Raw genomic sequence first — 27,297 nt, 5'->3', positions numbered from 1 at the left:
TTTCATATATCAGATCTATGCTAACGTGTCATATATCAGATCTATGCTATCGTGTCATATATCAGATCTATGCTTACATGTTATATGTCAGATCTATTCATACGTGTTATTTGTCAGATCAATGCGCACGTGTCAAACGTCATATCGATGCGTACATGCCATATGTCAGATCTATTCATAGGCGTCATATGTCATATCTGTGCGTACATGGCATATGTCAGATCTATTCATAGGCGTCATACGTCATATCTATGCGTACATGACATATGTCAGATCTATTTATAGGCGTCATACGTCATATCTATGCGTATGTGTCATACGTCAGATCTATTCATAGGCGTCGTACGTCATATCTATGCGTATGTGTCATACGTCAGATCTATTCATAGGTGTCATACATATCTATGCGTATGTGTCATACGTCAAATCTCTTTCTATATCAGCATATCAGCGTGTTCAGTACGAAAAATATCTCCCTTCCAGAGAATGCGTGGTGCATTGGTGATTAAATTATTATATATTTTATATATTATTGGATGTCGGTTGCATTCTCAAGATACGATGAGGGTCCATAGATTCGAACACGAGCGGCCCAAAGACAGAGACCGATTGCGTTGATTGTCGAATGATGCGAGAGCCTATATCTACGTGCTATAGCACTGAGTATGGCGAAGAAGATGCAAAAGCATCCTTAAACAATCTAGCCTGTTTGAAGTAAAGTTGTATATGGTATGTTGCATCCAGCAAACTAGCTAAGTTACCGCCTTAAAACATTCTGTATTTCTCGAAACCATTTAGGCCATGCAACTGTAATCTTCCTAACAACTGTTCTTGAAATTCGAATATTTGGAATGTGAACTCTTTATTTTGCATCTTGTTAAAACTTACGTTTGTTGTGAACAAACAGTATTTAATAAAGCCAATAAATGACCTGATTAGCGCACGATGAACATATCTAAAGGGTCTTGTTCTGGAAAACAGAAGTTAAATATGGCATCCATATAGACCGACTTATTCCATTGCCTAACTATAGTAATACAGCTGTCTTGCACTTTGGACCATTTATGCCATCAAGGTTGTGTTCTTCACCCCCTAAGTACTCGTCAATATGTGTCAAATGGCTGGATAAACTGGGAGCAAATATAAAATAAACACTTTAAAATTGAACGATGTTTTATATTTTTAATGACATTGTTCATCTCGTTATGTACGAAAGTATTATATATTTGAACTTAATTATTTTCCTTTCTAAATTTTTTTTTCAACTTGAATGGTATTTTACAATGTAAAGTTAAAATAAAATCCATAACACCATCACAAATATATAGAAAGAAATGAACACAGTTTAAATGTATGCTTGTTATATATATAATAAATTTGACTAAGCAATATCCCCATTAAAATCTAACAACAAGATCACCCGCAAATTAAAATACACGTATTTTTATTTTGAATAGAAGTTCTGCAATATAAAAAAATATGTGCGATATATCTCTCTGTTAAAACATGTATAAAACGTGTTTATTGACGTCAAATAAACATTTAATAACTAATCGACAATGCAGTAAAGCAAAAACCGAGTTTGTTGTACAGTGTAGAGAAATAAAAACACGTACAATACCATGTTATGAAGTGATACATAAATAAGCACCTTTGTGAGAAGCATTAAGTGCATGATAATTTGAAGCAAAACATGAAAAAAAACAGTAATATACAGTAATTAGAGAAAACATATACAGTAATAAGAGAAAACATATACAGTAATTAGAGAAAGCATATATCTTCCAACAAGTAAACAATGAAATAAACAATTTGAGAAATACAATAGAATGCATTCCAAACATATAAAGAAAAAGAGAAATCCAATTTAGTGCAATACAATGCTTAAACTAAAACATTTGAAAATCCGTTTCAGAAAAAAAAATTAATCAGAAATACAATGAAGTTCAATGCAAAAGTTTGTTAAGTAAAACATGAAGTCTGTATTCTTGATAAATACATTTTCTAAAAAAAATAAACTTGTAAGTAATAGTTTGTTGCCGATGTACTCAATGAAGTTATTTTCGATTCGATGGGGGTAAATAAATGAGTTCAAATACATGTATATAAATAATGCCAAACTTTAAGATCTTGCGCATATCTACCCTGATGTTTTAAAAGAAAACACACTTACATGAATCATCTCGCAACACAGAATGACTCGTATATAACATAAGGCTGCACATAAAGCAATGCAATGGTATTATTATCCATATAATTGCAAATTGTACATTTGTGACCGCAACAACAGCACATAATAAGCAAAGGGCATCAGCAAAACACAGGATGGGCCATGGCAACATACAATAGGCCAGTGCCACATACAGAACACATAATATTGCATTTCGACATTCGGAACACATGATTAGCCATTGCCACATAAAAGGCACAAAATTGACCAGTGTCACAAAAACAAAATCGCACTATTAACTCAACCTTGATTATGACATGCAAATATAGTGCAACACATACATTTACACAATGTATATCAATTAACATGTAGAACAATTATCAACATTTAAAGAAGCAACTTTCAAAGTACAGCAAAATGAATAATGCTAAAAATGTCACAAACACGGAGAAAAACGAATTTAAAATGGCCCAGGTATGTGTATCCCCATTTGAATTTTTTAATTATTTCTTGCATAGCCAGGGAACAAGAGACATGCATAGTTTGATTTAAGTTAATGGTATGTCTCCAAAAATATTGACATGAACATGATTCTCAAATACACGCGCATGCAATATAAACGTTCCTTCAACCATAGCTTTCATTTAACAACATGTGCATGTAAACGTGTCATTTGATGCAAAAACACATGACAAATGATAGCACAAACACGTGACAAATGATAGCATTTGACAATATCTGAGCTGTAAAGCATCATTGGAACCCTTGGGCACTCAAATACGCTATCCTTTTTTATTAATGTATTTACATCGGAATATAAACAGTGTGTTTTCGAAAATGCTTGTAAGGTATGTGTGTGCCATTCAAAAATACAGAACACAAATAGGTATACAAATGTCAATATACGTGTTGTTTGTCAAGATATGAACGCGCATACATTCATTATTTTCAATTAATTTTTAATAATTAATGTTACAATTGAATGCATTCATGTAGACCATTCTGTAGATGTACGCTCGTGGTAATTGCAAGCCTTCTGTCGTAGAATTCAACCCCACACATGAAAATTAATTCCCTGCAGACAACATAGATGAAGTTTGGTTGTTATTATCTTAGATTAAGAAGTTATTTTTCTTCCATAAAATTATTTCAGTGTAATCGAAACGCACATTACGATTTTTCGTGGTAATCTGGTCGTGATAGCTTGTGTAATAATGCGCGTTGCTATAAAAACATGAAGTGTCAAAACTGTTACTATTAATAGTAACACATGCGTTACTATAAATACATGTTAATATTACATTTTTCGGTTCACCAAAAGCTAGCTTGACGCATGATCTGTGGGTTCCAAAGGCAGACGAATTCAATCGTGGTGGGGAGGGGCCACTTGAAACATGATTTGGAAAAATCGGTAGACAGCGTCTGTAAACAACGATATTATAATTATACACTACTCGACATTATATACAATATCGAATAAAATGACTACTTATAAAACAATAAAAAATATATGCATTAAAAACGTCATATAATTTTCCCATTTAAGATCTTCATCTTCATCTTTGCCATGTAAATGTTTATACTTTTATTCTTTTTTAGGTGCTGAAAGAGACTCTAGTGACAGGTCGCAGGTGTGTGGTGGATATGGTGTCCGCCTAACGATCGGGAGGTCATAGGTTCGATCCCCACTGTGGGAGCGTTCTTTAGATTTCTTATAAACACCAAGTACTGGTTGTTCTTATTACTTTAATGTCGAGAGCGTTTCAGATTAGCTTAAGGCTTTCTATGGAATAGAGATAATTAATAAGGTTAAACTTAAGAGACTCCAGGTTCTCTTTTGAAAATAATTTACTATACAAAATGTACTTCCTACCGGTCTTCGGGACCTTCAACTTGTAGTAGACGAACGGGAAGTAGACGAAGAGGCCGGAAATGATGAAGAGTATGGCGTAGAAGAAGGTCACCCTTCCGGTCTGGATGATTGGCGACACTACTAGGTACACCGACATGATGAGCACGATCACGGGTATAAATATCGGAACCTGGTAGAGTCAAAACACAGCATTATAATTGTGTTCGCCTGCGACATGTTTGTTTTATCTACTATGTTATTAAAGCATGGTTATCGACTTAACCGAAACTCAGCAGAACCGAGATAACATGTTATAGCTTTGAATTAAATACTAGACTTATGGTGTACAAGTTTACAAATATTTGAATGAAATCCTTGCATGAGTTACCATATCATCATTTAAAAATGGGGCTTAATGTCAATCACACCAGAACCATTACAAGAATCCGCAAACAATTCAGTAGGACACATTGCCCGATTTAAATTTAATCTAGTCAGACATTTGGACCTGTAAGAAGCTTGCCCGATTTGGGTTTAATCTAGTAAGACATTTGGACCTGTAAGAAGCATAGCCCAATTTGATTTGAATCTAGTCTCCATTTGGACCTGTAAGAAGAAACGCCAGATTTGGTTTTAATCTAGTCAGACATTTGGACCTGTCGGAAGCATGGTCTGATTTTAGTTGTGAATCTTGTCAGAGGTTTGTTTCATCTGCTTGACTAGCATTATTGTTACATGTTCATGACTTGAATTGTAAACTCCTCTGATTATTTGTCACAAGTCGTGTCTGAAAATGTCGAAATGTTTGTCAGCGTTTATTATTGTCATTTTTTCTGACTGTTTGACAGGTTTCGCGGAATATGCGTTACCTTGTATGGGCGGTGCAGGTTTGGTTCTTTGTATCGCAGGTACAGAAGCGCTACCATGGTGGCGCCGTAGCTGAGCCACATACAGAAACTGTAGAAGTCGATCAGCGTGCTCAGGTCGGACGGTATTATGGTCAGAATGGAAATGATTAGCTGAAACGCATTGAATCTTTATTTACTCAAAACTCCTAATTTCTAAACCACGAAATGGAAATTGTTTTGTTTTCTTAACACAATTAGAGAATTATTGTATTATCTCACTTTTTTCTGTTTTTATAATAAAATCTGAATGTGCAGTTGAATTGAAATGAATCATGTTACAGTTATGAGTTTTAAGCTATACATTGGACATAATTGTATTTTCTTCATGTTAACGTCGGATTCGAAATTTAAATTTTAGCTTTGATTTGGGCGATAATGACATGTTTAGTAATTCAGTGAGTCAGAACTAAGTAAAACTGTGAATTAGAACTAAGTAATACAGTGAATCAGACCTAAGTAATACTGGGATTCAGAACTAAGTAATACTGTGCATCAGAACTAAGTAATGCAGTGAATCAGAACTAAGTAATACAGTACATCAGAACTTAGTAATACAGTAAATCAGAACTAAGTAATACTGTGAATCAGAACTGAGTAATCCAGTAAATCAGAACTTAGTAATACAGTAAATCAGAACTGAGTAATCCAGTGAGTAAGAACTGAAATTATCAAGTAAATAATAATTATCTTTGTGAAACGTTATTTTCTTGCCCAATATCAGTCCCTATTATCAACCATAAAACTTGTATAAGTGCACGATCAATTTCTACGAGAATTTATTTCAGTACAATGACCTAACAAACGGTAAAAGCAAATTAAGAGTGAATTAGTTCAATCACTTACTGTAAATAATATGGACGGCATGGGGGTGCGGCGTTTGACCTGAATGTAGGAGAGAATACTTGGGAAATGGCCGTCGCGAGCGGAGGCGTAACACAGTCTGAAACATCCGTTATAGCACAATGTTTAATTAAACATGCTTCAATGTACGAAAATGAGAACATTACTTTGAGCAAAGGTGATAGAAGAAGCTTAACTTTTTATCATTCGAGCTTCGTTTGGCAACCTGTTTGCACTGTAACATTCCGATGGGATACTTTAAATGCTACTTTGTACAGCTAATCGGGTATGCGATTGAGTATTGGCTAAACTAGTAATCTTTAGTACTGTTTGGTCGCAGCCTACCATCATTTCTGGTGAGAGCCTACATGGACCATTAAATTGTGTCATAAAGTCCTGATTCGACAAAAGCTGGACCTGAAGTTACCAGAAATATATATCCACGCCTTTCAACCATGTGATCGAGGGATTTGCAGTAAATATATAAGATTCTGCTGCTACATGCATTGTGTTCACCATAAAAAAAACGTCATCCAATCACTGATATAACTAAGTCTATTTAAAAAGCGTTGACCTTTTTACTAGTTGAATTTGATTTGTAATATATAAATATAGTTAATATTCTTAAAACAAACACTATGGACGATGTGTGTTGGGCGTAACCAATGTAGGTGTGGCTATGTATTCCATACCACGGGCGCTATGACATAAACTCGACTTACCTGCCCGTAGCGAATATTGTGCCGTTGGCTGAGCCGAGGCAGGACAGCACGACAAAGACGGGCATGACCCAAGCCATAACACCCAACATGTGGCCCGCCCAGCGCTGAAAGGCAAATATCGGGAGTCCCAGTAGCTGATTATACAAAACGGTTATGTACTCGCTGCCAACGTTGATTGCATCGTAATGTTTGTGTTTGTTAACAAGATACATTCGTCAATATTTTGTCTTTAAAAACAAGTATTTTCATGGACTTAACGGTGAAGTTAATACGTATGTCGTCAGTGCTTTGGTGATATTATACCTAAATTTATCGATGTTATTGACCAAAATGCCCTCGCTTGAAATTTAAATAGTTTGTAACAATTATAGAGATATGATCAATAAAAGTTTCAATTATGATTAAAACAAATAATAAACAATAATAAATACATAACAACCGCGGTAATTAACCGTTTCAAAAATGTAACCACGACTATAATTTTAAAGTAACAGTCATTTGCATTGTATGTTGTGTTACGAATATCTGTATATCTATCCCAAACGCTATATCATACACACGACTATATGAGCCTTGTTCTGAGAAACCTGGGCTTAATGCGTGTGCAGTCCGCACAGGCTAATCGGGGACGAAACTTTCCGCCTTATATCGATTTTCGTGTAGAAGAGACTTCCTTTAAACGAAAAATACCATAAAAGTGGAAAGTGTCGTCCCTGATTAGCCTGTGCGGACTGCACATGCTAATCTGGGACGACACTTTACGCACATGCATTAAGCCCAGTTATCTCAGAACGCGGCAGATTTGAATGTGTAACTACAACGGGGACTCACCACTGCCACAATGCGGGAAATGAGGATTTCCTCCTTGGACATGACGGCCATAAACCCCACGTTCGCGAGTACGTACGCAACTGTCGTCAGCGGGATGCCAAGCATTATGGCCCTTGGAAGGTTCCTAGGGTAACATAGATGACATGTGTTGGGCCGCCGTAGATAATGGTTGCTAAACTGTTTTCTGCCTTGGAATACATATCCATTTTCAACGTTGCTATAATCCTTCTAATTGATGTACATGTATATTCAAATATAAACCGAAAACCGATATCAAATGAAACACCAGTTGCATCAGCAGGAGATCGTTCTTACAATATTATAAATGTCCGTCATTTGAGGAAAGTGACAGGTTGCCACATTAAGACACAGTGCAATAATACAGAGCATGCACATTTTGCACAAAAGCTTTAAAGGACCTTTTCACACGTTTTGGTAACTTGACATAATAGAAAAAATAATTGTTTCAGATATGCACATTTTCGTCGTGGTAATATTATTTGCGCGAAACAGTAATACTTAACATTTACCATACTCTAAAATATCCATTTCATGATTCTTTTGACGATTTAAAAACCTGAAAATTATAAAGCGTTACAAACGCGAAACGATTAAATATTTTGGAAAGTTATGTTGATACGATTAAATGTTGTGCCATTAAGAGGAGTTCTGTTATAAAGTATAAAATACAATACTCTAAGGATGGCCGAATGGTTTAAAGGGGCCTTTTCACAGATTTTGGCATTTTTTTTTTAACTTATTCATTAAATGCTTTATATTGATAAATGTAAACATTGGATCGTAAAAGCTCCAGTAAAAAATCAAGAAAAAAAAATAAAAAAAGGAAAAGAACATTGCCCGGAGCAGATTTCGAACCAGTGACCCCTGGAGTCCTGCCAGAGTCCTGAAGTAAAAACGCTTTAGCCTACTGAGCTATTCCGCCGAGTACACATTTTTGACGTATTTTATACCTTATATAAGCAATCTTCGTAGTTTCACAAAATTTAACGACAAAAACAGAACTCTCCAAATTATTCAATCGTTTCGCGTTGCAACGCTTTATAATTTTTAGGTTTTAAAATCGTCAAAAGATGCATATAATGGCTATATTAGAGCATGGTTAATGTTCAGTATTACTGTTTCCTCACAAATATCATAACTAAAACGAAAACTTACGAATCTGAAACAACTTTTTTTCAATTTTGTCAATTTACCAAAGCGTGAAAAGATCCCTTTAAATGAAAGACCTTTACTCCAGGGGTCGGTGGTTCAAGCCCAGTTGGGGGAATACTTGTTTTATTTTCCAATCGTATTTTTTACCGTAGTTATTTAGTTCCAATGTTTGCTTTTATCAAATTAAAGCATTTAACGACAAACTTCAATACATGCTAACTTATGTGAAAATGTCCCTTTAACACCAGTTTTGGTATTAAACTATTTATCTAAGTTGAATTGCTATTAATAAAGCACTCGAGCCTGTTTACTGGAAAGAATCAGCACTTAGTTGCTCAAGTAATTTTGAAAACACTCCACAAGTGCGATCGAACCCGGGACCTCCTGCTGGTCGCTAAGCAGACAACAAATTTACTACGCAACCACTTAATTTTCAATACTTATGTTATGTATCTCCACTTACTTTTCGGGTTGTTTAAGCTCCTCTGTTATAAAATTAAGGTTATTCCTGAAATTAAAAAACACACATTATACTTGCAATATCAATAACAAAATCATAATATAGTGACACAAAAGAGCATTAGCTGGGATTTTAAAAATATAGGTTTCAATATAATACGGACTTCGCACTTTGTCAAAAAAAATCGATTGATATCAAATGCTTATAATTTTTCTGCGAATGCGTTTACGGGGTTAACATTTAATAAATTTGCTGTCGACTGTTTTATTCGTTTACCGCTCAATCATATCTGTTTGCATCCGTGTAGTACTTAACAGAGGAATCTACATAAGGGGTAATCACGTGACAAACAAGATTGCGATGTTTATGTCGAGACATGTATTGTCGCCGTTTTATACCCTTTATTGATTTTATTAATCGTTAAAATGACGCTCACTTTCCAGCCATATCGGCAAAAAGTGATTAGCGTTCATATATAAAGAATAGTAGGTTAGCGTTGAATACAGAGAAGTTTATGTTGCGAGGCTTAGATTGCCGGAAGCGCGAGCCTAATTCAACGCTAATCCTAGTATTCTATTTATCCCATTTGATTTTTTCAACGTGACATTTAACATAAATAGATCTAATAACCTTAACAATAATTTTAATTCAGTCTTAAAAGCGCTTAAAATCTAACAAATGTAACCATGCGTAGTGATATACATGTATTTGTTCTGGTAGAGGTACGCAAAATATTAATATTCGCTCTATATATCGACTTTACTCGTTGGGAACTCTCTTAGCGGGAAACAAAACGCTAAACACTTTCTTGCTGTTATGGCTGGAAAGTGAGCGGTATTTAAGCAAGTAATACCAGTAATAAAGAATATAAGACGGTGAAAATTACATGTCTCGGGATGGACGTTGCCATCTTGTTTGTAACGTGATTTCACCCTCAGAGCTAACATGTGACTCATCTTCATAGGGAGACTAGTTTATGATATCGTTGTATTTTTTTTGTATTCCACGTCCCGATTTTATTGATGTTCAACTTAAATAACATTTTACATGTTTTGTAATATATCTTTGATCTTTTTTATTAATATTTGACTAAATCTTGTATCATTTAAGTTTTAAAGTAAAATATTATAGTAATATTTGTCATTAAGTCAGTTTTCCTGCTCTTTCAAATTGTTGTTCATACGAATCATTTTAAAGTATTGAAAACGTGTACTGCTCGTGAAAAGTTAAGCATGCGACGGTAATCTGTTGCGTACTTCAAAACAAAAGCATCAACATTTTGAATTGTGTAAATTCTCAAAACAGCATATAAAAACAATAGCTTATATAGACTTTACAGGCTTGTTTAAAAATACCACAGAGTTCAGTTTTCGGAACACTGCTTAAGCAAATCATAGAATAATATGTAATTGAGAAATACATTCATTCGCAACGTTTCTGTGCCAAAATCCAATTTTATTTATTTTGAAATTACAAATTTAAATATTCCTATTCATTCAACTTCGTAGCATGGCTTTCTGATGTGGTCTACAGCATGTTAATGATTTAATTCGCCGCTGATTGATTGAATTTCCGTGCGGCATAGGACACGGAAACTCAATCATGAATACTAGAGTTTTCTAAGCAACTCTCCCACCGGCAACAAAAAACAAGAGATGTGTTTGTCAGAAACACAATGCCCCCTAATGCGCCGTTTTTTCTTCTTTTTTTTTACCTTTGACCTTGAAGGATGACCTTGACCTTTCACCACTCAAAATGTGCAGCTCCATGAGATACACATGCATGCCAAATATCAAGTTGCTATGTTCAATATTTCAAAAGTTATTGCAAAACTTTACTGTAAGGTTAAAGTTTTGGGACTGAATGACAAAATGACTGACAGAAAGAAAGAAAGACAGACAGACAGACAGGCCAAAAACAATATACCCCCGATCTATCGTTCCGGGGGCATAAAACCATGTTCGAATGAACGCGGGATGCGCCTAATGGTCATGCACTTACCAGCCGTCGTAGGCCCACAAACCATTATAGAACGCGATGGCAATGAGGGACGGGTCCTCTCTTGTGTCCTCAAAACCTTCGCCGATATACTGCGTCTGACCTGCAGAAAACGAGCCGTGTTTTGGAAAAATTGGGCTAAATGCATATGCGTAAAGTTTCGTCCCACATTAGCCTGTGCAGTTCGCCCAGGCTAATTAGGAACGACACTTTCCGCTTATATGAAATTTGTCCGTTTAATAGGAATTTCTTCTCAACGGCAGAGCCTAATCTGGGCGACACTTTACGCAAATGCATTAAGCCAAGTTTTCCCAGATCGCGACTCATGCACCATTTATAGTCGTGTTGCTGATGTTGGAATCAAACAGTGTTCTACTGGAAACTACGGAATACCGTTAGGACCATCGTGGTTACACATTAAAATCCAGAATGCGAGAACGCGATAGTACGATGGCGACTATGCGATGTCGACAGTGCGACAATACGATGGCGACAATGCGATAGTACGATGGCGGCAGTACGATATGACTATCGCATTGTCGCCATCGTACTATCGCACTGTCGCCATCGTATTGTCGCACTGTCGCATTGTCGTCATCGTACTATCGCTTTCTCGCATTCTCGTCATCGCACTATCGAATAGTCGCCATCGTATTGTTGCAATGTCGTCAGCGTATTGTCGCCATCGTACTTTCGCGTTCTCGCCCTCTGAATTTTAATGTGCAACCACGATGGACCTAACGGTATTCCGTAGGGAACTGATAACGTGGGTAATGGTATGTAGTTGAGATTTGATAATTGCAACTCTCGCCACGTAACGTAATCTCAGTTCGAATCATCAGCAGTTGGAAGAGAATTTCATAGCACGTGCTGCTTTACTGATGCCAAGTGACCAAAATACAACGACTCTACAGCCAACGCGGAAAAAACGTGCGGCAATGTGACGCCACTTCACTCATAGTCTAGTGTGTTAACCTATGGCTACGCTGACTAAGTGGTTAAGTGTAAGAAGATCGAAGTCTCGTGTTTTTAACTATTGTACTTCAACCTGTTGTTATTCCATAACACATATTAAGAACAACACTCACATAGCTTAATCATCCATTTTGCTCCGCGCCTCTAAATTAGAACGAACACTTACTCGGTGTGTCTCAAATCTTATTTAAGATTTGTTACCATTCATTTGTGTATCCAATCTTAACGCTTCTCACCTAAACAACAAACTCCTTCCGGGATCTTAAATAGTGGACGTTCAATATAAATCGCTTTAACGTCTCAACACAAGCAATATTCGTTAGGAACCTTCCTGCAACACCTAGTTGAGGCCATTTCGGATAACACAACAAATCGTCCTAAGGTTGTCTTATATAGCCTCGGGTCGTGAAGCAAAAGCCAAACAATTTGTTACGTATGTTGTTGCGCGAGCACTTACATCCGACCTCCGACTTGAGGCAAGCGCTTTACTAAAAGACCTTGACGTGTGTGTTTTTCGAAATTTACGAAGTCCTTCCGCGCCTGAAGCTGCATTATGTGTGACCCCGAGTGTGTCCCAGCCCTCCTACCTATTTTAATAACTAGACTCAAGAAAGTCGGACCGAATGATTTATATATCTGCTATTTCAGGCTATTTATCTTCAAATGGAAGATTTGCAATTTTGATGTCGTTTTATGTTGTGTGTCGGGGGGGGGGGGGGGGGGGGTAGGTCCGGTATGGGGACCTCAAAGCAAACTCGGAGAAGCACGTATACCAATAACTACATCAATATGTCCTCGACTTTTCCCTGAGGCTATTTTATAGTTGCCACCGATTGTGACCCTTACCTGAGGCTATTTAATAGATAACCCTGATGGTGACTCTTACCTGAGGCTATTTTATAGATTCCCCCGATGGTGACCCTTCCCTGAGGCTATTATATAGTTGCCACTGATGATGTCTCTTACCTGAGGCTATTTTATAGATAACCCCGATGGTGACTCTTTACCTGATGCTATTTTATAGATGTCCCGATGGTGACTCTTACCTGAGGCTATTTTATAGTCGCCCTGATGGTGACTCTTTACCTGAGACTATTTTATAGATTCCACCGATGGTGACTCTTACCTGAGGCTATTTTATAGATGACCCTGATGGTGACTCTTTACCTGAGGCTATTTTATAGATAACCCCGATGGTGACTCTTACCTGCGGCTAGTTGCCCTGATGGTGACTCTTACCCTGAGGCTATTTTATAGATGCCATCGATGGTGACTCTTATCTGAGGCTATATTATAGATGTCCCCGATGGTGACCCTTACCTGAGGCTATTTTATAGATAACCCCGATGGTGACTCTTAACCTGAGGCTATTTTTTATAGAGGCCCCGATGGTAACTCTTACCTGAGGCTATTTTATAGAGGCCCCGATGGTGACCCTTACCTGAGGCTATTTTATAGATGCCATCGATGGTGACTCTTACCTAAGGCTATTTTATAGATTCCCCAGATGGTGACTCTTACCTGAGGCTATTTTATAAAGGCCCCGATGGTGACTCTTACCTGAGGCTATTTTATAGATGCCCCCGATGGTGACTCTTACCTGAGGCTATTTTATAGATGCCACCGATGGTGATTCTTTACCTGAGGCTATTTTATAGATGCCCCAGATGGTGACTCTTACCTGAGGCTATTTTATAGATGCCCCCGATGGTGACTCTTACCTGAGGCTTTTTTATAGATGACATCGATGGTGACTCTTACCTGAGGCTATTTTATATATTCCCCCGATTGCGACTATTTAATTGAGGCTATTTTATAGATTCCCCGATAGTGACTCTTACCTGAGGCTTTTTTTATAGATGACATCGATGGTGACTCTTACCTGAGGCTATTTTATATATTCCCCCGATTGCGACTCTTTAATTGAGGCTATTTTATAGATTCCCCCGATGGCGACTCTTTACCTGAGGCTATTATATAGAGGCCCCGATGGTGACTCTTACCCGAGGCTATTTTATAGATAACCCCGATAGTGACTTTTACCTAAGGCTTTTTTTATAGAGGCCCCGATGGTGACTCTTTCCTGAGGCTATTTTATATAGGCCCCGATGGCGACTCTTTACCTGAGGCTATTTTATAAAGGACCCGATGGTGACTCTTACCTGAGGCTCTTTTATAGATGCCCCCGATGGTGACTTTTACCTGAGGCTATTTTATAGATGACCCGATGGTGAAACTTACCTGAGGCTTTTGTATAGATGCCACCGATGGTGATTCTTATCTGAGGCTTGTTTATAGATAACCCCAAAGGTGATTCTTACCTGAGGCTATTTTATAGATGCCGCCGATGGTGACTCTTACCTGAGGCTTTTTTTATAGATGACATCGATTGCAACTCTTACCTGAGGCTATTTTATAGATTCCCCCGATGGCGACCCTTATACTGAAGCTATTTTATAGATGCCCCCGATTGTGACTTACCTGAGGCTATTTTATAGATTCCCCCGCTGGCGACTCTTTTACAAGGCTATTTTATAGATGTTACCGATGGTGACTCTTACCTGAGGCTATTTTATAGATTTTCCCGATGGCGACTTTTTTACTGAGGCTATTTTAGAAGCCCCCGATGGTGACTCTTACCTGAGGCTATTTTATAGGTAACACCGATGGTGACTCTTTACCTGATGCTATTTTATAGATAACCCCGATAGTGACTTTTTACCTGAGGCTATTTTATAGATGCCACCGATGGTGACTCTTACCTGAGGCTATTTTATAGATGCCACCGATGGTGACTCTCACCCGAGGCTATTTTATAAATGCCACCGATGGTGACTCTTTACCTGAGGCTATTTTATAGATGCCACCGATGGTGACTCTTACCTAAGGCTATTTTATAGATGCCCCCCCCCCGATGGTGACTCTTTACCTGATGCTATTTTATAGATTCCCCCGATGGTGACTCTTACCTGAGGCTATTTTATAGATGCCACCGATGGTGACTCTTATCTGAGGCTACTTTATAGATTCCCCCGATGGTGACTCTTACCTGAGGCTATTTTATAGATGCCCCCGATGGTGACGATCATGATGGCGATCAGTTTCGTGACGGTGGTGATGTTCTGAAGGGAGGTAGCCATCTTCACGCTGTAGATGTTAATTGCGGCCAACAGCACTAGAAGCATATGAAACAAGTGTTGTTGTGTTTTATGGTCAAATTTAGGGAAGAATTCGGCCCCTTTCCCAGTCTCAAAAAGAATAATTTTTCCAAAATGACTGCCTAGAATTTCCAAGTGTAGGTTTCGAAACATTTTTATTTTGCATAAACTGCAACATTCGGGTCATTTTCTTATTCAGCATAATATATTGAAACTCTGTAAAACTTATATTGAAAACACTTGCATTTTAAATTTAAGTTTTTGTTCGCAAACAAAAAACATGACAAAAAGTTCACAATTTTAGCAAAAACGGCGCGTTTTTTCCCAATCGGAAGGGCCCTGGCCCCAATTCCAAAGTGGTGAAAAAACTAGACGCAATGATCGAAACATTGAAAAACTTGACCTTTTCGAACTTTTATAACGATACGATTTTTTCTAAAACATACCGTTTATTTAATATTACACATTATAACTGTGTTCAATATCACGCTATAGATAAAGCAAGTAGCTTTTTAATAACGGGCTAGTCCACATACTTTTGTATTTTTTTGTTAAATGTATTTAAAAACATAATAACCAAACTGTAACATTTTGAATATTGTTAAATAATTATAATAACACAGACATAAAACATGAAAGCTATTGAAGTTTCATTGTAGTTTACAATCTTTAGCGTAAGCAGGACTGTTATTTTGCATTCTTGAGTATCTTAAGTATAATGCATACATTCTTTTTTTAATCTTAATTTTTTAATTGTAATTTTGCCAAACAAGTTCATTTAACGTAGTAATAAACCGGAAGTCGGTTACTCGGTATACGTACACATGGCAAGCACGGTGACCAGCTTGACGGGCATTTCCGGCGGCTCGACGCATGTCGGGAAGAACGGTTTCACCGTGTAGGTCCCCAGAGAGAGGCACATCACACTGAACATGATCGGTCGCAGGATGAAGATACCCATCTAGGAGAGACATACGTGGTAATAACTTTTTTATTTAGTTCAGTTTAACCCATTTATGCCTAACGTCTAGAAAAAGGCCTTGGCAAACAGCGTAGACCCAGATGAGACGTCGCATGATGCTGTGTCTCATCAGGGTCTGCGCTGTTTGCTTAAAGGAATTTCTGTAAGAAATATTATAAATTAAGAAATAAATATATTAGACATCCCTAATTTTGGAAATAAATTGATCCAATTTAGAGGGTTAGGAGAGTCCACTATGCATAAATGGGTTAAATCAATTTATTTTATCTCGATTGCATTTGAAATTCTAGCCACTTATTTGAAACGCTCTTGAGTTCATTTCCTCGGACTAGAACGGGTACATGGCGTCTATAGGGGAGATCTAAAGAACGCTCTCACAGTGGGGATCTAACCCGTAACTACCCGGTGGCTAAGCGGTCATCGTGTCCACAACGCCACGGGGACCTTGCCACTTTTTGAAATGTAAATGTAAGGACTTAGATAAAAAATAAAGATATAATAAAAAGAGAAATATTACAGTTTTATATTTTATAAAAATGAGTAAAATACGGATACAATGAAAAATCCCTATCTGGAAAATACATAATTATATTGTAATTTTTATTGTATATAGTAATTAGTTAAATACATACCGACATACAATGAATATGCCCATCGAGTCAAACATACATTTTTAATTGCAAGTTGTGAAAACTATAGAAGAAATCGAAACAAAATGTTTGGTAAGGAGTGTAATAAAGAGATAATCATGGTTACTTTTGTATGCTATTCAGTCATGGAAGGAATAGTAAACGAGTTTGAGCCATGGTTGTATTTTGTATGTGAACGAATTCCGACTCTACGACGTCAAGCATGGTCGGCGCTTAATTTGCCCATTTTGTGTTTTTTATTCCAAAAGTATCAGTCGCATAAAATTGGTATGTCACTGCTAAATGCTTGTTGCCAATTTTTTATTTGAGCGGATAGGACGCCATTCTAAATATATAATGTAATATTAAATAAAGTACACAGATAAGCATCATTTGTCGCTGCAAGCTTAAATCGTTCGTTTTCTGGGCCAAAACACAAAGTCCATATAGAAATGCGATATAAACATACTTGACACTATAATGTTCCATTTATAGTATTAAAATCTACAAGGCCGTCAAAAAGTTCGACATCCGCTCGGGTTATGTTAAATAGGTCGGAAACAAGAACACAACTCAAACGTTATCAAACTAGGTCTTTCTTCCGCCCACCACAGTTCGCAAAGTCGTATTGAGAGATAGGACGTCAGATAATTGCGAAAGTACGCGCATATATACAGAGGGGGAAATCACGTGATAGTCAAGATGGCGACGTCCATGCCGGGGCCGGTATTTTTCTCCGTTTTATATCCTTTAATAACTTGTATTATTTTTTTAATTCCCCTCACTTTCCAGCCATATTAGCAAGAAAGTTACTGGCGTTTATTTCATAGTAATATTCACTCAATATCTCGACTTAACTCGGTGCAACATTTCTTAGCGGGATGACATAATTAGGGCTCCACCACGGAGTGTATATTGATATGAGATGAATCGAGTATTTGACCCTTACTGTAGTAAATTCAATCTTATGCAAATTTTACCATGTCTCACTCGTTGTCGTTGTCCGCTTCCCCTCTGGATATAAAGCTTAAGAGAATAACTGACACGTCCAGTGGTGAAATACATACGTTAGGGAAGTTGCGCTATTTAGGACTACCTGTCAAATGCACAGGCAGCAGTATCATAAATTTGCCCCCACCCCCCGGGACCCTACCCCCCCTCCCCCCGAGCTTACCCAGGGGTTCCAGATTGTTAAATGTACACCTATTGCGTATGGTTTGCCTTTTCAACAACGAATATTGACAAAAATACACAGTTTGAAAAAATAACCCTCGTATATGTATTATATATAATACCTATACGAGGGTTATTTTTTAAAACTGTATATTTTTGTCAATATTCGTTGTTAAAAAGTCAAACCATACACACTAGGTGTACATTTAACAATCTGGAACCCCTGGGGTAAGCTCGGGGGGGGGGGGGGGTAGGGTCCCGGGGGGGGGGGGGTAGGGTCCCGGAGGGGGGCAAATTTATGATACTGCTGCCTGTGGTCAAATGTACTAATCACACTTCTTTAATAAGGGTTGACTTAATGTTTTGGTGTCGTATTGTTTGTGTCGTGAAGCATGATTTGTGTTGTACAGTTGGATGCACGTTTTGTGTCGTGTTGTTTTGCGCATGATTTGTGTTGGGCTGTTTGATGCACGTGCGTTTTGAGTCGTGTTGTTTTGCGCATTTTTTGTGTTGACTTGGTTTGCACAGGTTTAGTGCTATGTTATTGGGCATGTTTGGAGTTGTGTTTTCTCCACATGGTTTGTTGTGTGTTTTTTACGCATGAGTTGTGTTGCACTGTTTTTCACAAGACCTGTGTTGTGTTGCTTTGTTTTGAGCATGTTTTGGTCTATGAATGTACTGTTTTCTGTTGCATTGCGCATGTTTTTGCGTAAGTTGAAATACGCATATTTTTATGTTCTGTAGTTTAGTGCATGTTTGTTGTACAGTTGTGCGCATGCGATATGTTGACTTGCGCATGTTTGTGTTGCATTCTTTAGCTCATTTTTCGTGTTGTGTTGTATTTCGCATGTCCTGTTTGGCATTGCCCATGTGTTAACTGTATTTTTTGCGCATGTTCTGCACATTTCTTGTGTTACTTTCTTTTCGCATGTATTGCTGTGCTGTTTTGTGCGATTCGTCCTGCATATTCAGAATAGAATTTCGCGGAACGAGCGGGTTTAAATAAGTGATGTCTCATCTGGAAGTTGCAGTGTTACTTAAACCCTTTTTATTTCAGCCCGATCGTGTGAACGTCTAGTTCTTGTTGTCGATAGAGACACTCTTTAGAATACTCCCTTAGTGCGGATCGCAGAGCGGACACAAAGTCAACCCCTTTTCTTTTATGTTCGATACTCTGCCAACATACCCAGTCGTATATGAAGGCCAGGACGGTTCCAATGCGCCGAGTACCAGAACCGAACGCGTACATCAAGTACGCATGCTCGCCGCCAGAGCGAGGTATACTGGTCCCCAGCTCAGCGTACGACAACGCACCTGGTAAGAAAGAGGGAAGCAAAATAATCACATAAAAGATATCCGTTGGTTTTCAGTGTGGCAATGAGCAATATCATGCATAGAAAAAAAGATGACATTTGTTCAATATCTATTATCGAGTGAGAGTGAGCAAGTTGTCTCCATCCCCAGTGATGGTATAAGTTTTATCACACTACGACAAACATATTTTTATGCCAATGAATATTTTTTATTCGTCCATTTCAGTAATATGTAAAAGGATTTCACTCCCTCTGTTTATGTTTCTCTTCTCCATGGAAAATAAACCATTTCATATATCTGCTGAATCATTTATGATTAAAATATGAAAAGGCAAACAAATTACATGAGTCCCTATTAGTTTCATTGCCGTCACATTACATATAGCCAAACGTGCATTTATCCTATTTCCAGATGAAAATCGATAGTATAACAACGATCGTATAAATTTTACCTTTATACTATCGCTATTTTTAGACCATGGTTTTCCGATCTCTATCTTAAGAACACTATATGTTTCAATGTGACGTCATAGCAAATGATGACGTTGAAGTAAACAAACACTTCGGAGTCAACTTGGAAAGCCAGCGCTGTTTCTTTGAATTTTAAAGTATATTTACTCTTTTTGAACGATAAACGACCACAAAATAATAGGATAAATAGAATATTATGTGAGTTTTGGATAAAGATCAAGTTTATCATGCTCGGCACGAACCATGTTAGCGCTCGGCAAGCCTCGCGCTACATCGGTTCTAAGCCTCGCATGATAAACTTGATCTTTATCCAAAACTCACACAATATTCTCTATATAACGATGAACAACTCGCGGAGTGAATTAACTTTTGACTTTTATCTAGAGCACGAATGATAACACGCTGCGATCATTGTTCGGGCATATTAAAATTGCATTTCTTATCGGCTTAGTATTTGATAACATGTTGTTATTAATGTAGTGCATAAAAAAGTACATTTCTCATTTGCGAATTATCAGACAAGTTTTTGTTCAAAACAGATAAAAATAAACTGATGTTGAAGACATCTTAGGTGATAATCATGACAAAGGACACTATCCATATATGGGCTACAAAACAAATTAATCTTTTCCGTTTGCTTCGTCATGAAAACGTTGAACCACATTGAAATAACTTTACAAATCTGAAGCATCTTCAGTTATGCTAATAATGATGAAAGCCTGGCGTTATTTAAAGGGGCCTTTTCACAGATTTTGGCATGTTTTGAAGTTTGTGATTAAATGCTTTATATTGATAAATGTAAACATTTGATCTAAAAACCTCCAGTAAAAAATAAAGAATACAATTAATAAAAGGAAAAAAAGGTAGATCGCACTAAGGCTCGAACCAGTGACCCCCGGAGTCCTGGAGTAAAAACCAATTAGATCGCTCGGCCATCCTGCCAAGCATGTATGAGTATAGATGTTTTTTATACTTAATATAAGCAATCTTCGTAGTTTCACAAAATTAAACGACAACAACAGAACTCTCCAAATTATTCAATCGTTTCGCGTTGCAACGCTTTATAATTTTCAGGCTTTTAAATCGTCAAAAGATGCATATAATGGCTATATTTGACCATGGTAAATGTTCAGTTTTACTGTTTCCTCACAAATATCATAACTAAAACGAAAATTTGCGATTCTGAAACAACCTTTTTTGAATTTTGTCAATTTACCAAAACGTGAAAGATTTAACAGGACCGAGTCCGGTTCTACCTGGGTTATATCAAATACTTAAAATCCGTAATATAAACAAACACGTATTCGAATACTTAAAATCCGTAATATTAACAAAAACGTATTCGAATACTTAAAATCCGTAATATTAACAAACACGTATTCGAATCTTAAAATCCGTAATATTAACAAACACGTATTCGTATACGTCATTGCACGAATTTTCAAAACCGAAGGCGGACCGCATGATAATGATAAACAACTTAAAGGCGTGGTGGATATGATGCCCACCTTGCGACGGGTGGTCAGGGGTGTGATCACAACTGACTGGGTCCATTAAACTCCCAAAGACACCAATTATTGGTTCTATCATGAAAACCTACTCGAGAGAAAGCTGCACCTCTTTTTAAGCCTTAGGCACTCGATCCAATAAAGCTCATCAATAGATTTGAACTTAATGTTATATCGTTCCCGTAACCATGGTAGCATTTACCTAGAGTTGAGAGGACGCCGCACGCTGTCCAGATAATGAGACTGAACCCTACTGACCCCGTGCCCTCCAAAACGCCCTTGGGTGAGATGAAGATACCGGAACCTGTAGTAAAACATTGTAGGTCAACTACAGACAACGAAACTTGTAATGCAACATTGTAGTTCAACTAGATACAACGACTATATGTAACATTATTAATTAGATTATTAACTTACGGACATGGTTTGGCTTTGTCGTGTGTACTGTTATTTATGGCGTGTCGAACGTAGCATAATTCAAATATATATCTTCACAAATGTCACGTTTTCATGGTTAAGTCCAACACATGTTGTTATTTATGCATACTTAACATTTTCGAACTTACAATTTTCGAACTTATCCAAGATATCATTGGGACAAATCTTCTGACCAAGTTTCATGATGATCGGAAGATAAATGTGACCTCTAGAGTATTAAAAAGGTTTTACTATAGGCATATAATGAAAATTGTGGTGGCCATGTTTTTCAACCAACCGGCATCATTTTTGAATTCGTCCAAGATATTATTGGGATGAATCTTCTGACCAAGTTTCATGAAGATCGGACAGTAAATGTGGCCTCTAGAGTGTTAACAAGATTTTACTAGAGCCATATATAGCCATATAAGGAAAAAAGCCCCGCCCCTTAGCGGCCATGTTTTTCAAGCAAACGTAACCATTTTCGAATCATCCAAGATATCAATAAGACAAATCTTCTGACCATATGTCAGGAAGATTGGACAATAAATGTGGCCTCTAGAGTGTTAACAAGATTTTACAAAAGCCATATACATGTATAGCCTTATAAGGAAAAATGCCCCGCCCCCTGGTGGCCATGTTTTTTAAGAAACCAAAACCATTTTCGTACTCATCCAAGATATCATTAGGACAAATCTTCTGACCAAGTTTCATGAAGATCGGAAAATAAATGTGGCCTTTAGAGTGTTAACAAGGTTTTACTATAGCCATATAAGGAAAAATGCCCCGCCCCCCCTGGCGGCCATGTTTTTCAACCAACATCATTTTTAAACACGTCCAGGTTATTATTAGGATGAATCTTTTGACCAAGTTTCATGAAGATTGGACAATAAATGTGGCCTCTATAGTGTTAACAAAATTTTACTATAGCCAAATAGAGCCATATAAGTAAAAATGCCCCGCCCCTTGGCAGCCATGTTTTTCAAGCAAAGGTTACCATTTTCAAACTCATTTAAGATATCATTGGGACAAATCTTCTGACCAAGTTTCATGAATATTGAAAAATAAATGTGGCCTCTAGAGTGTTAACAAGGTTTTACTATAGCTATATTGGGGAAAATGCCCCGCCACTTGGCGGCCATGTTTTCTAACCAACCGGCCAATTTTCGACCTCATCCAAGATATTATTGGGATGAATCTTCTGACCAAGTTTCATGAAGATTGGACGATAAATGTGGCCACTAGAGTGTTAACAAGATTTTACTGTAGCCATATATAGCCATATAAGGAAAAATGCCCCACCCATTGGAAGCCATGTTTATCAAGCAAATGTTACCATTTCTTTAACTCATCTAAGATATCTTTGGGACAAATCTTCTGAGCAAGTTTCATGAAGATCGGAAAATAAATGTGGCCTCTAGAGTGTTAACAAGGTTTTACTATAGCCATAAAAGGAAAAATGCCCAGCCCTCTGGCGGCCATGTTTTTCAACCAACCAGCATCATTTTCGAACTCGTCCAAGATATTATTGGGATGAATCTTCTGACCAAGTTTCATGAAGATCGGACAATAAAGTTGGCCTCTAGAGTGTAAACAAGATTTTACAATAGCCATATATAGCCATATAAGGAAAAATGTCCCGCCCCTTGGCAGCCATGTTTTTCAAGCAAAGGTAAACATTTTCAAACTCATCCAAGATATAATTGGGACAAATCTTCTGAGCAAGTTTCATGAAGATCGGAAAATAAATGTGGCCTATAGAGTGTTAACAAGGTTTAACTATAGCCATATAAGGTAAAATGCCCCGCCCCCTGGCGGCCATATTTTTCAACCAACCGGCATCATTTTCGAACTCGTCCAAGTTTCATGAAGATCAGACAATAAATGTGGCCTCAAGAGTGTTAACAAGATTTTACTAGCCACATATAGCCATATCCAAGATATCACTGAGACAAATCTTCTGACCAAATTTCATGAAGATTGGACAATAAATGATGCCTCTAGAGAGTTAACAAGGCAAATGCAGACGGCGCACGACGCACGACGGACGACGCACGACGGACAAAAAGCGATCACAAAAGCTCACCATGAGCACGTTGTGCTCAGGTGAGCTAAAAAAGCAGTTAAAAGAAGATTAAGTTTGTGAAATTAAATATCAAGCAATTAAATACACCGATTATTCCAATATAAATCTAAAGATTTCACGACGCGAATTTTCCCGCTTTCAAAGTTTTTCGCGCTTATATTACCTAATTGGCGCGGTATCAGTACATTTCCCGACTGGGAAAAACAAGCCGCATACCATTCCATATATATACAACTATGCAACACAAACATTGAAATATTCAATTTTGCAACCTTTGACACGCCATAAGTATTCATTATATGTTAATTGTACACTCCATTTGGTCAATCCTTTTATTTGAAAAAGTAATGAACACATTATTTAACATTATTTTGAAGTTCCGCATGTTAAGTTTGCTTTATGAAACAATAAGAAGCTACGAATGTGTATTGTCTTGAATGCCTTGAATAGCCATCACACACAAAATATAGTCTAGCCTAAAAGGGGATTGATGCATGTGCGTAAAGTGCATGACGCCCGATTAACCTTGCAGTCCGCAAAGGATAATCGGAGACCCTGCCGACGCTTTCCACTTTTAAGGAATTGTTCATGTAAAGGAAGTGTTTTCTCAGCATAAATCTAGTTTGGGCCGATACTGACGCCACTAATTAGCCTGTGTGGACTACACAGTCCGCGGGCTTATCTTGGATGACACTTAACGCAGAACATTGCTAGCCAACGAAAATAGTATTTACCTATCATTGTGCCCACGATCATGGCGGTACCGGAAACGAGCCCAACGGATTTCTTGAGTCCACCGCTGTCGCCATTTTTTACCAAAGACTCTTCCGCTGCTTCTGGGGGCTCCTCCGATACAGCAGAGGGCGCCTTGTTGTCGGGCATTGAGGCAGTGTATCCAGTCACGGGGTTAGGGGACATCCACTAACAATAATAATTAATTGTTAAACGTAAGGCCTTTTAGTAAGAACGCTCTGGCTAATTACGCACACGCACACGAAAGGTTGTACCCACTTATTTTTTCGCTACGAGATACGATAACTTTACGCTCAACATTCGATACGTTTCATTACAAAACGAGAAGGAAGCATCCTAAAAATGGCCAAAGACCTATAAATATTTTATAGGTCTTTGAAATGGCAAACGCAGTCGAAGAATTTAAGTTAACGATGTATAATGAATTAGAAAGCAGGTAATCACTCACTTGCCAGTGTTTGTCTCGGAATATATGGATGATACAGATTGTGGTGTAACTATAACGGACGTTCGTACAAATCTTTAATTTAAATGTCAGTTTTATAGGCTGATGTTGAAATACAAATACATCTTAGGCCGATTTTACATAAACAAGCTGGTCACTGGGTCATTTGGATCCATTTACACTCTGAGCAATATGCAGCCACGGAACATTATCATTAATCCCTCACACGTACTATGACGACTTTAGGGATACATGACGACTTAACAATAATTTCATTGACGACACAATGTTTCATTAAATAGAAAGTCGTCAGACCCACCCTTTCTTTGAAAACCTATTTATTTCATCACAATCAGTAACAGTTCGCACCTTAACTTGATACCTAGCGCTAAGATATAGTTACCGCTCAAATACAAGACCAAGCGGAGAACCGTTGCAAGTATCTGAAAGCCCAAACAAGACCAATCTTTACGTCATACAAGACAATTATAGCCGCTGGGACCTTACGATCCCGTAGTCGGCGTCCTACTAAAAAAAGGTTAAACCAATATCATATCCGACGCTAGTTAATACATGGAACGTCAAAATCACAATATCGGTAGCCCCATGACAAACGTGCTGCATTTTGAGTTTTGATCTCCAAGACTGACCTTTACGGTAGTCAGGTGGTCCTTGTGTCACATGCAGTTTTACATTTCTGTCAGTTTGTATCAATATCCTTAAATTTAGTTTAAGAGACAACAAGACTCATTTCTACAAAACAAAAGCTTGAAGTCAGACGTTTGACATCTACCTATGACCGTGACAAACGGATCCGGTGTGAAATACACTGGCTTATACAGGTGAAACATTTATCAATGTATTTTTTAAGTCCTTCAATATAAGGTAAGGCCATTGAGCGGACAAGTCCGTGTTTCACAATAACGTTCTGCATTTTAACCTTAAACATAAAAGTATGGCCTTGGCCTTGACGGTAACCATGTGCTTCTTGTTGTCGACATATCGTCTCATAAAAGTTAATATTTTGTACCACATCTAATGCATAGAGACGTATAAAGGTAAGTTAACTCATTTATGCCTAACGTCTAGAAAAAAGGCCTTGGCAAACAGCGTAGACCCAGACGAGACGCCGCATGATGCGGCGTCTCATCAGGGTCTGCGCTGTTTGCTTAACAGAATTTCTGTAAGAAAAATTCTAAATATAGAAATAAATATACTAGACATCCCTAATTTTGGAAATAAATTGATCCGATTTATAAGGATGGGAGAGTCCACTAGGCATAAATGGGTTAAGTCAAGTCAAATTTTAAAATATTTTACTTCCCTCAGGACATGAAGAATTTTAACATTAGGAAGTAAACGGCAGGCGACATATGGTTTCGTTTTACCAAATGTAAATCATCGAAACATGTGTTTGATCTGCATAATCATAAGATTGAATAGCTGTATAAGAGTGCATGCCAATTGTTGTTGTTGGTTCAGGTAGTTTTTGGCTCTTGATTGATGTACCGTCTGTAATTGAGGTGTATCATTTGAACGACATTTAAGAATTAAATTCCGAATGAGTTCCATTATCATGCTAATGTGCACTCCCTTTAAGACTAATAATATTAACAAATTCAGCATTTGATAGTGGTAATATAATTAATAAGGAATGAAACACATATGTAAATGTACACGGGGTCGCCTTAAGTGATTGAGGTGTTGGGTGCAATTATCCAACTCCCAGCTATTGAACCCCCGGGTCGTCGTACGTAGATCTATGTCAAATATAAAGCATTTAAGAAGAAATAGTTGAGGTACGTTAAATAATCCCACATTTAAACGTTATAATTCGCTAGAGTTATACAGAAAAACGCAAAATGACTCATGCTGATGCAGACATATTGTAGTATTCACACGTGTCAGTGGCACGTGGGCGCTACCATTGTAACATTCGATTCATTTACAGTAAAAATATACTAATATTAAAACAAAGTAGATACGCTAAAATCTCCGTTATTGTTTTCCTTTGTCGATTGTCCGTTCTGATTATTTCCTAGGATTTCACAACCAATTCCCATACGAGTTAGCACTTCACTACTACACCAGTAGTATACGAAGCTCTCATCTCACTGCGTTAATTTGTAAACAATTCATATCCTTCGTCGAATAATATAGCCGTCTGTATATACAACATATAGCTACCCCCACATATATACAAAACCAACACTAAACCATACACACCGGTTTCAATTGAAAGCATAAGCTGAGTAAAATTACAACTACGTCCCACTGGTATATAGTATTCCACGTTAACCCTTTTAACTTTGTACACAAGCGTGTGAATACCACTCTCTCACGTCATTTATCGACAAAAGTGCGCCAGCTTTCTGATGAGCGAAGCGGTACACACCAAAAAAAAGCGGATTTTTCCGGCGGTTGGTCATGAAC

General features: G+C 37.6%; 1 protein-coding gene across 2 annotated transcripts; it reads right to left on the bottom strand.

Moving 5' to 3' along the window:
- Positions 1-1,168: 1,168 nt before the first annotated feature.
- LOC127845271 (b(0,+)-type amino acid transporter 1-like) lies at positions 1,169-27,238 on the bottom strand. Of its 2 annotated transcripts, none has more exons than XM_052376102.1 (14): positions 27,091-27,238; positions 24,401-24,587; positions 21,366-21,467; positions 19,058-19,185; positions 15,910-16,048; positions 14,979-15,104; positions 10,958-11,057; positions 8,960-9,004; positions 7,324-7,447; positions 6,493-6,596; positions 5,774-5,870; positions 4,892-5,041; positions 4,044-4,212; positions 1,169-3,592 (listed from the first exon to the last, which is right to left on the bottom strand). In XM_052376102.1, exons 2-14 carry the CDS (start codon positions 24,582-24,584, stop codon positions 3,534-3,536), a joined length of 1,527 nt encoding a protein of 508 aa, XP_052232062.1. In that variant the 5' UTR covers positions 24,585-24,587; positions 27,091-27,238; the 3' UTR covers positions 1,169-3,533. The 2 variants fall into 2 exon arrangements, with proteins under 2 accessions (XP_052232062.1, XP_052232061.1); XM_052376101.1 differs by lacking the exon at positions 27,091-27,238 and adding an exon at positions 26,850-26,972.
- Between the last annotated feature and the right edge of the window lie 59 nt (positions 27,239-27,297).

This window comes from Dreissena polymorpha, chromosome 9 (assembly GCF_020536995.1).
Source record: "Dreissena polymorpha isolate Duluth1 chromosome 9, UMN_Dpol_1.0, whole genome shotgun sequence".
NCBI classification, from domain to species: domain Eukaryota; kingdom Metazoa; phylum Mollusca; class Bivalvia; order Myida; family Dreissenidae; genus Dreissena; species Dreissena polymorpha.
Note: the sequence above shows the minus strand (reverse complement) of the source record. Positions and strands in the feature narration are given on the sequence as shown.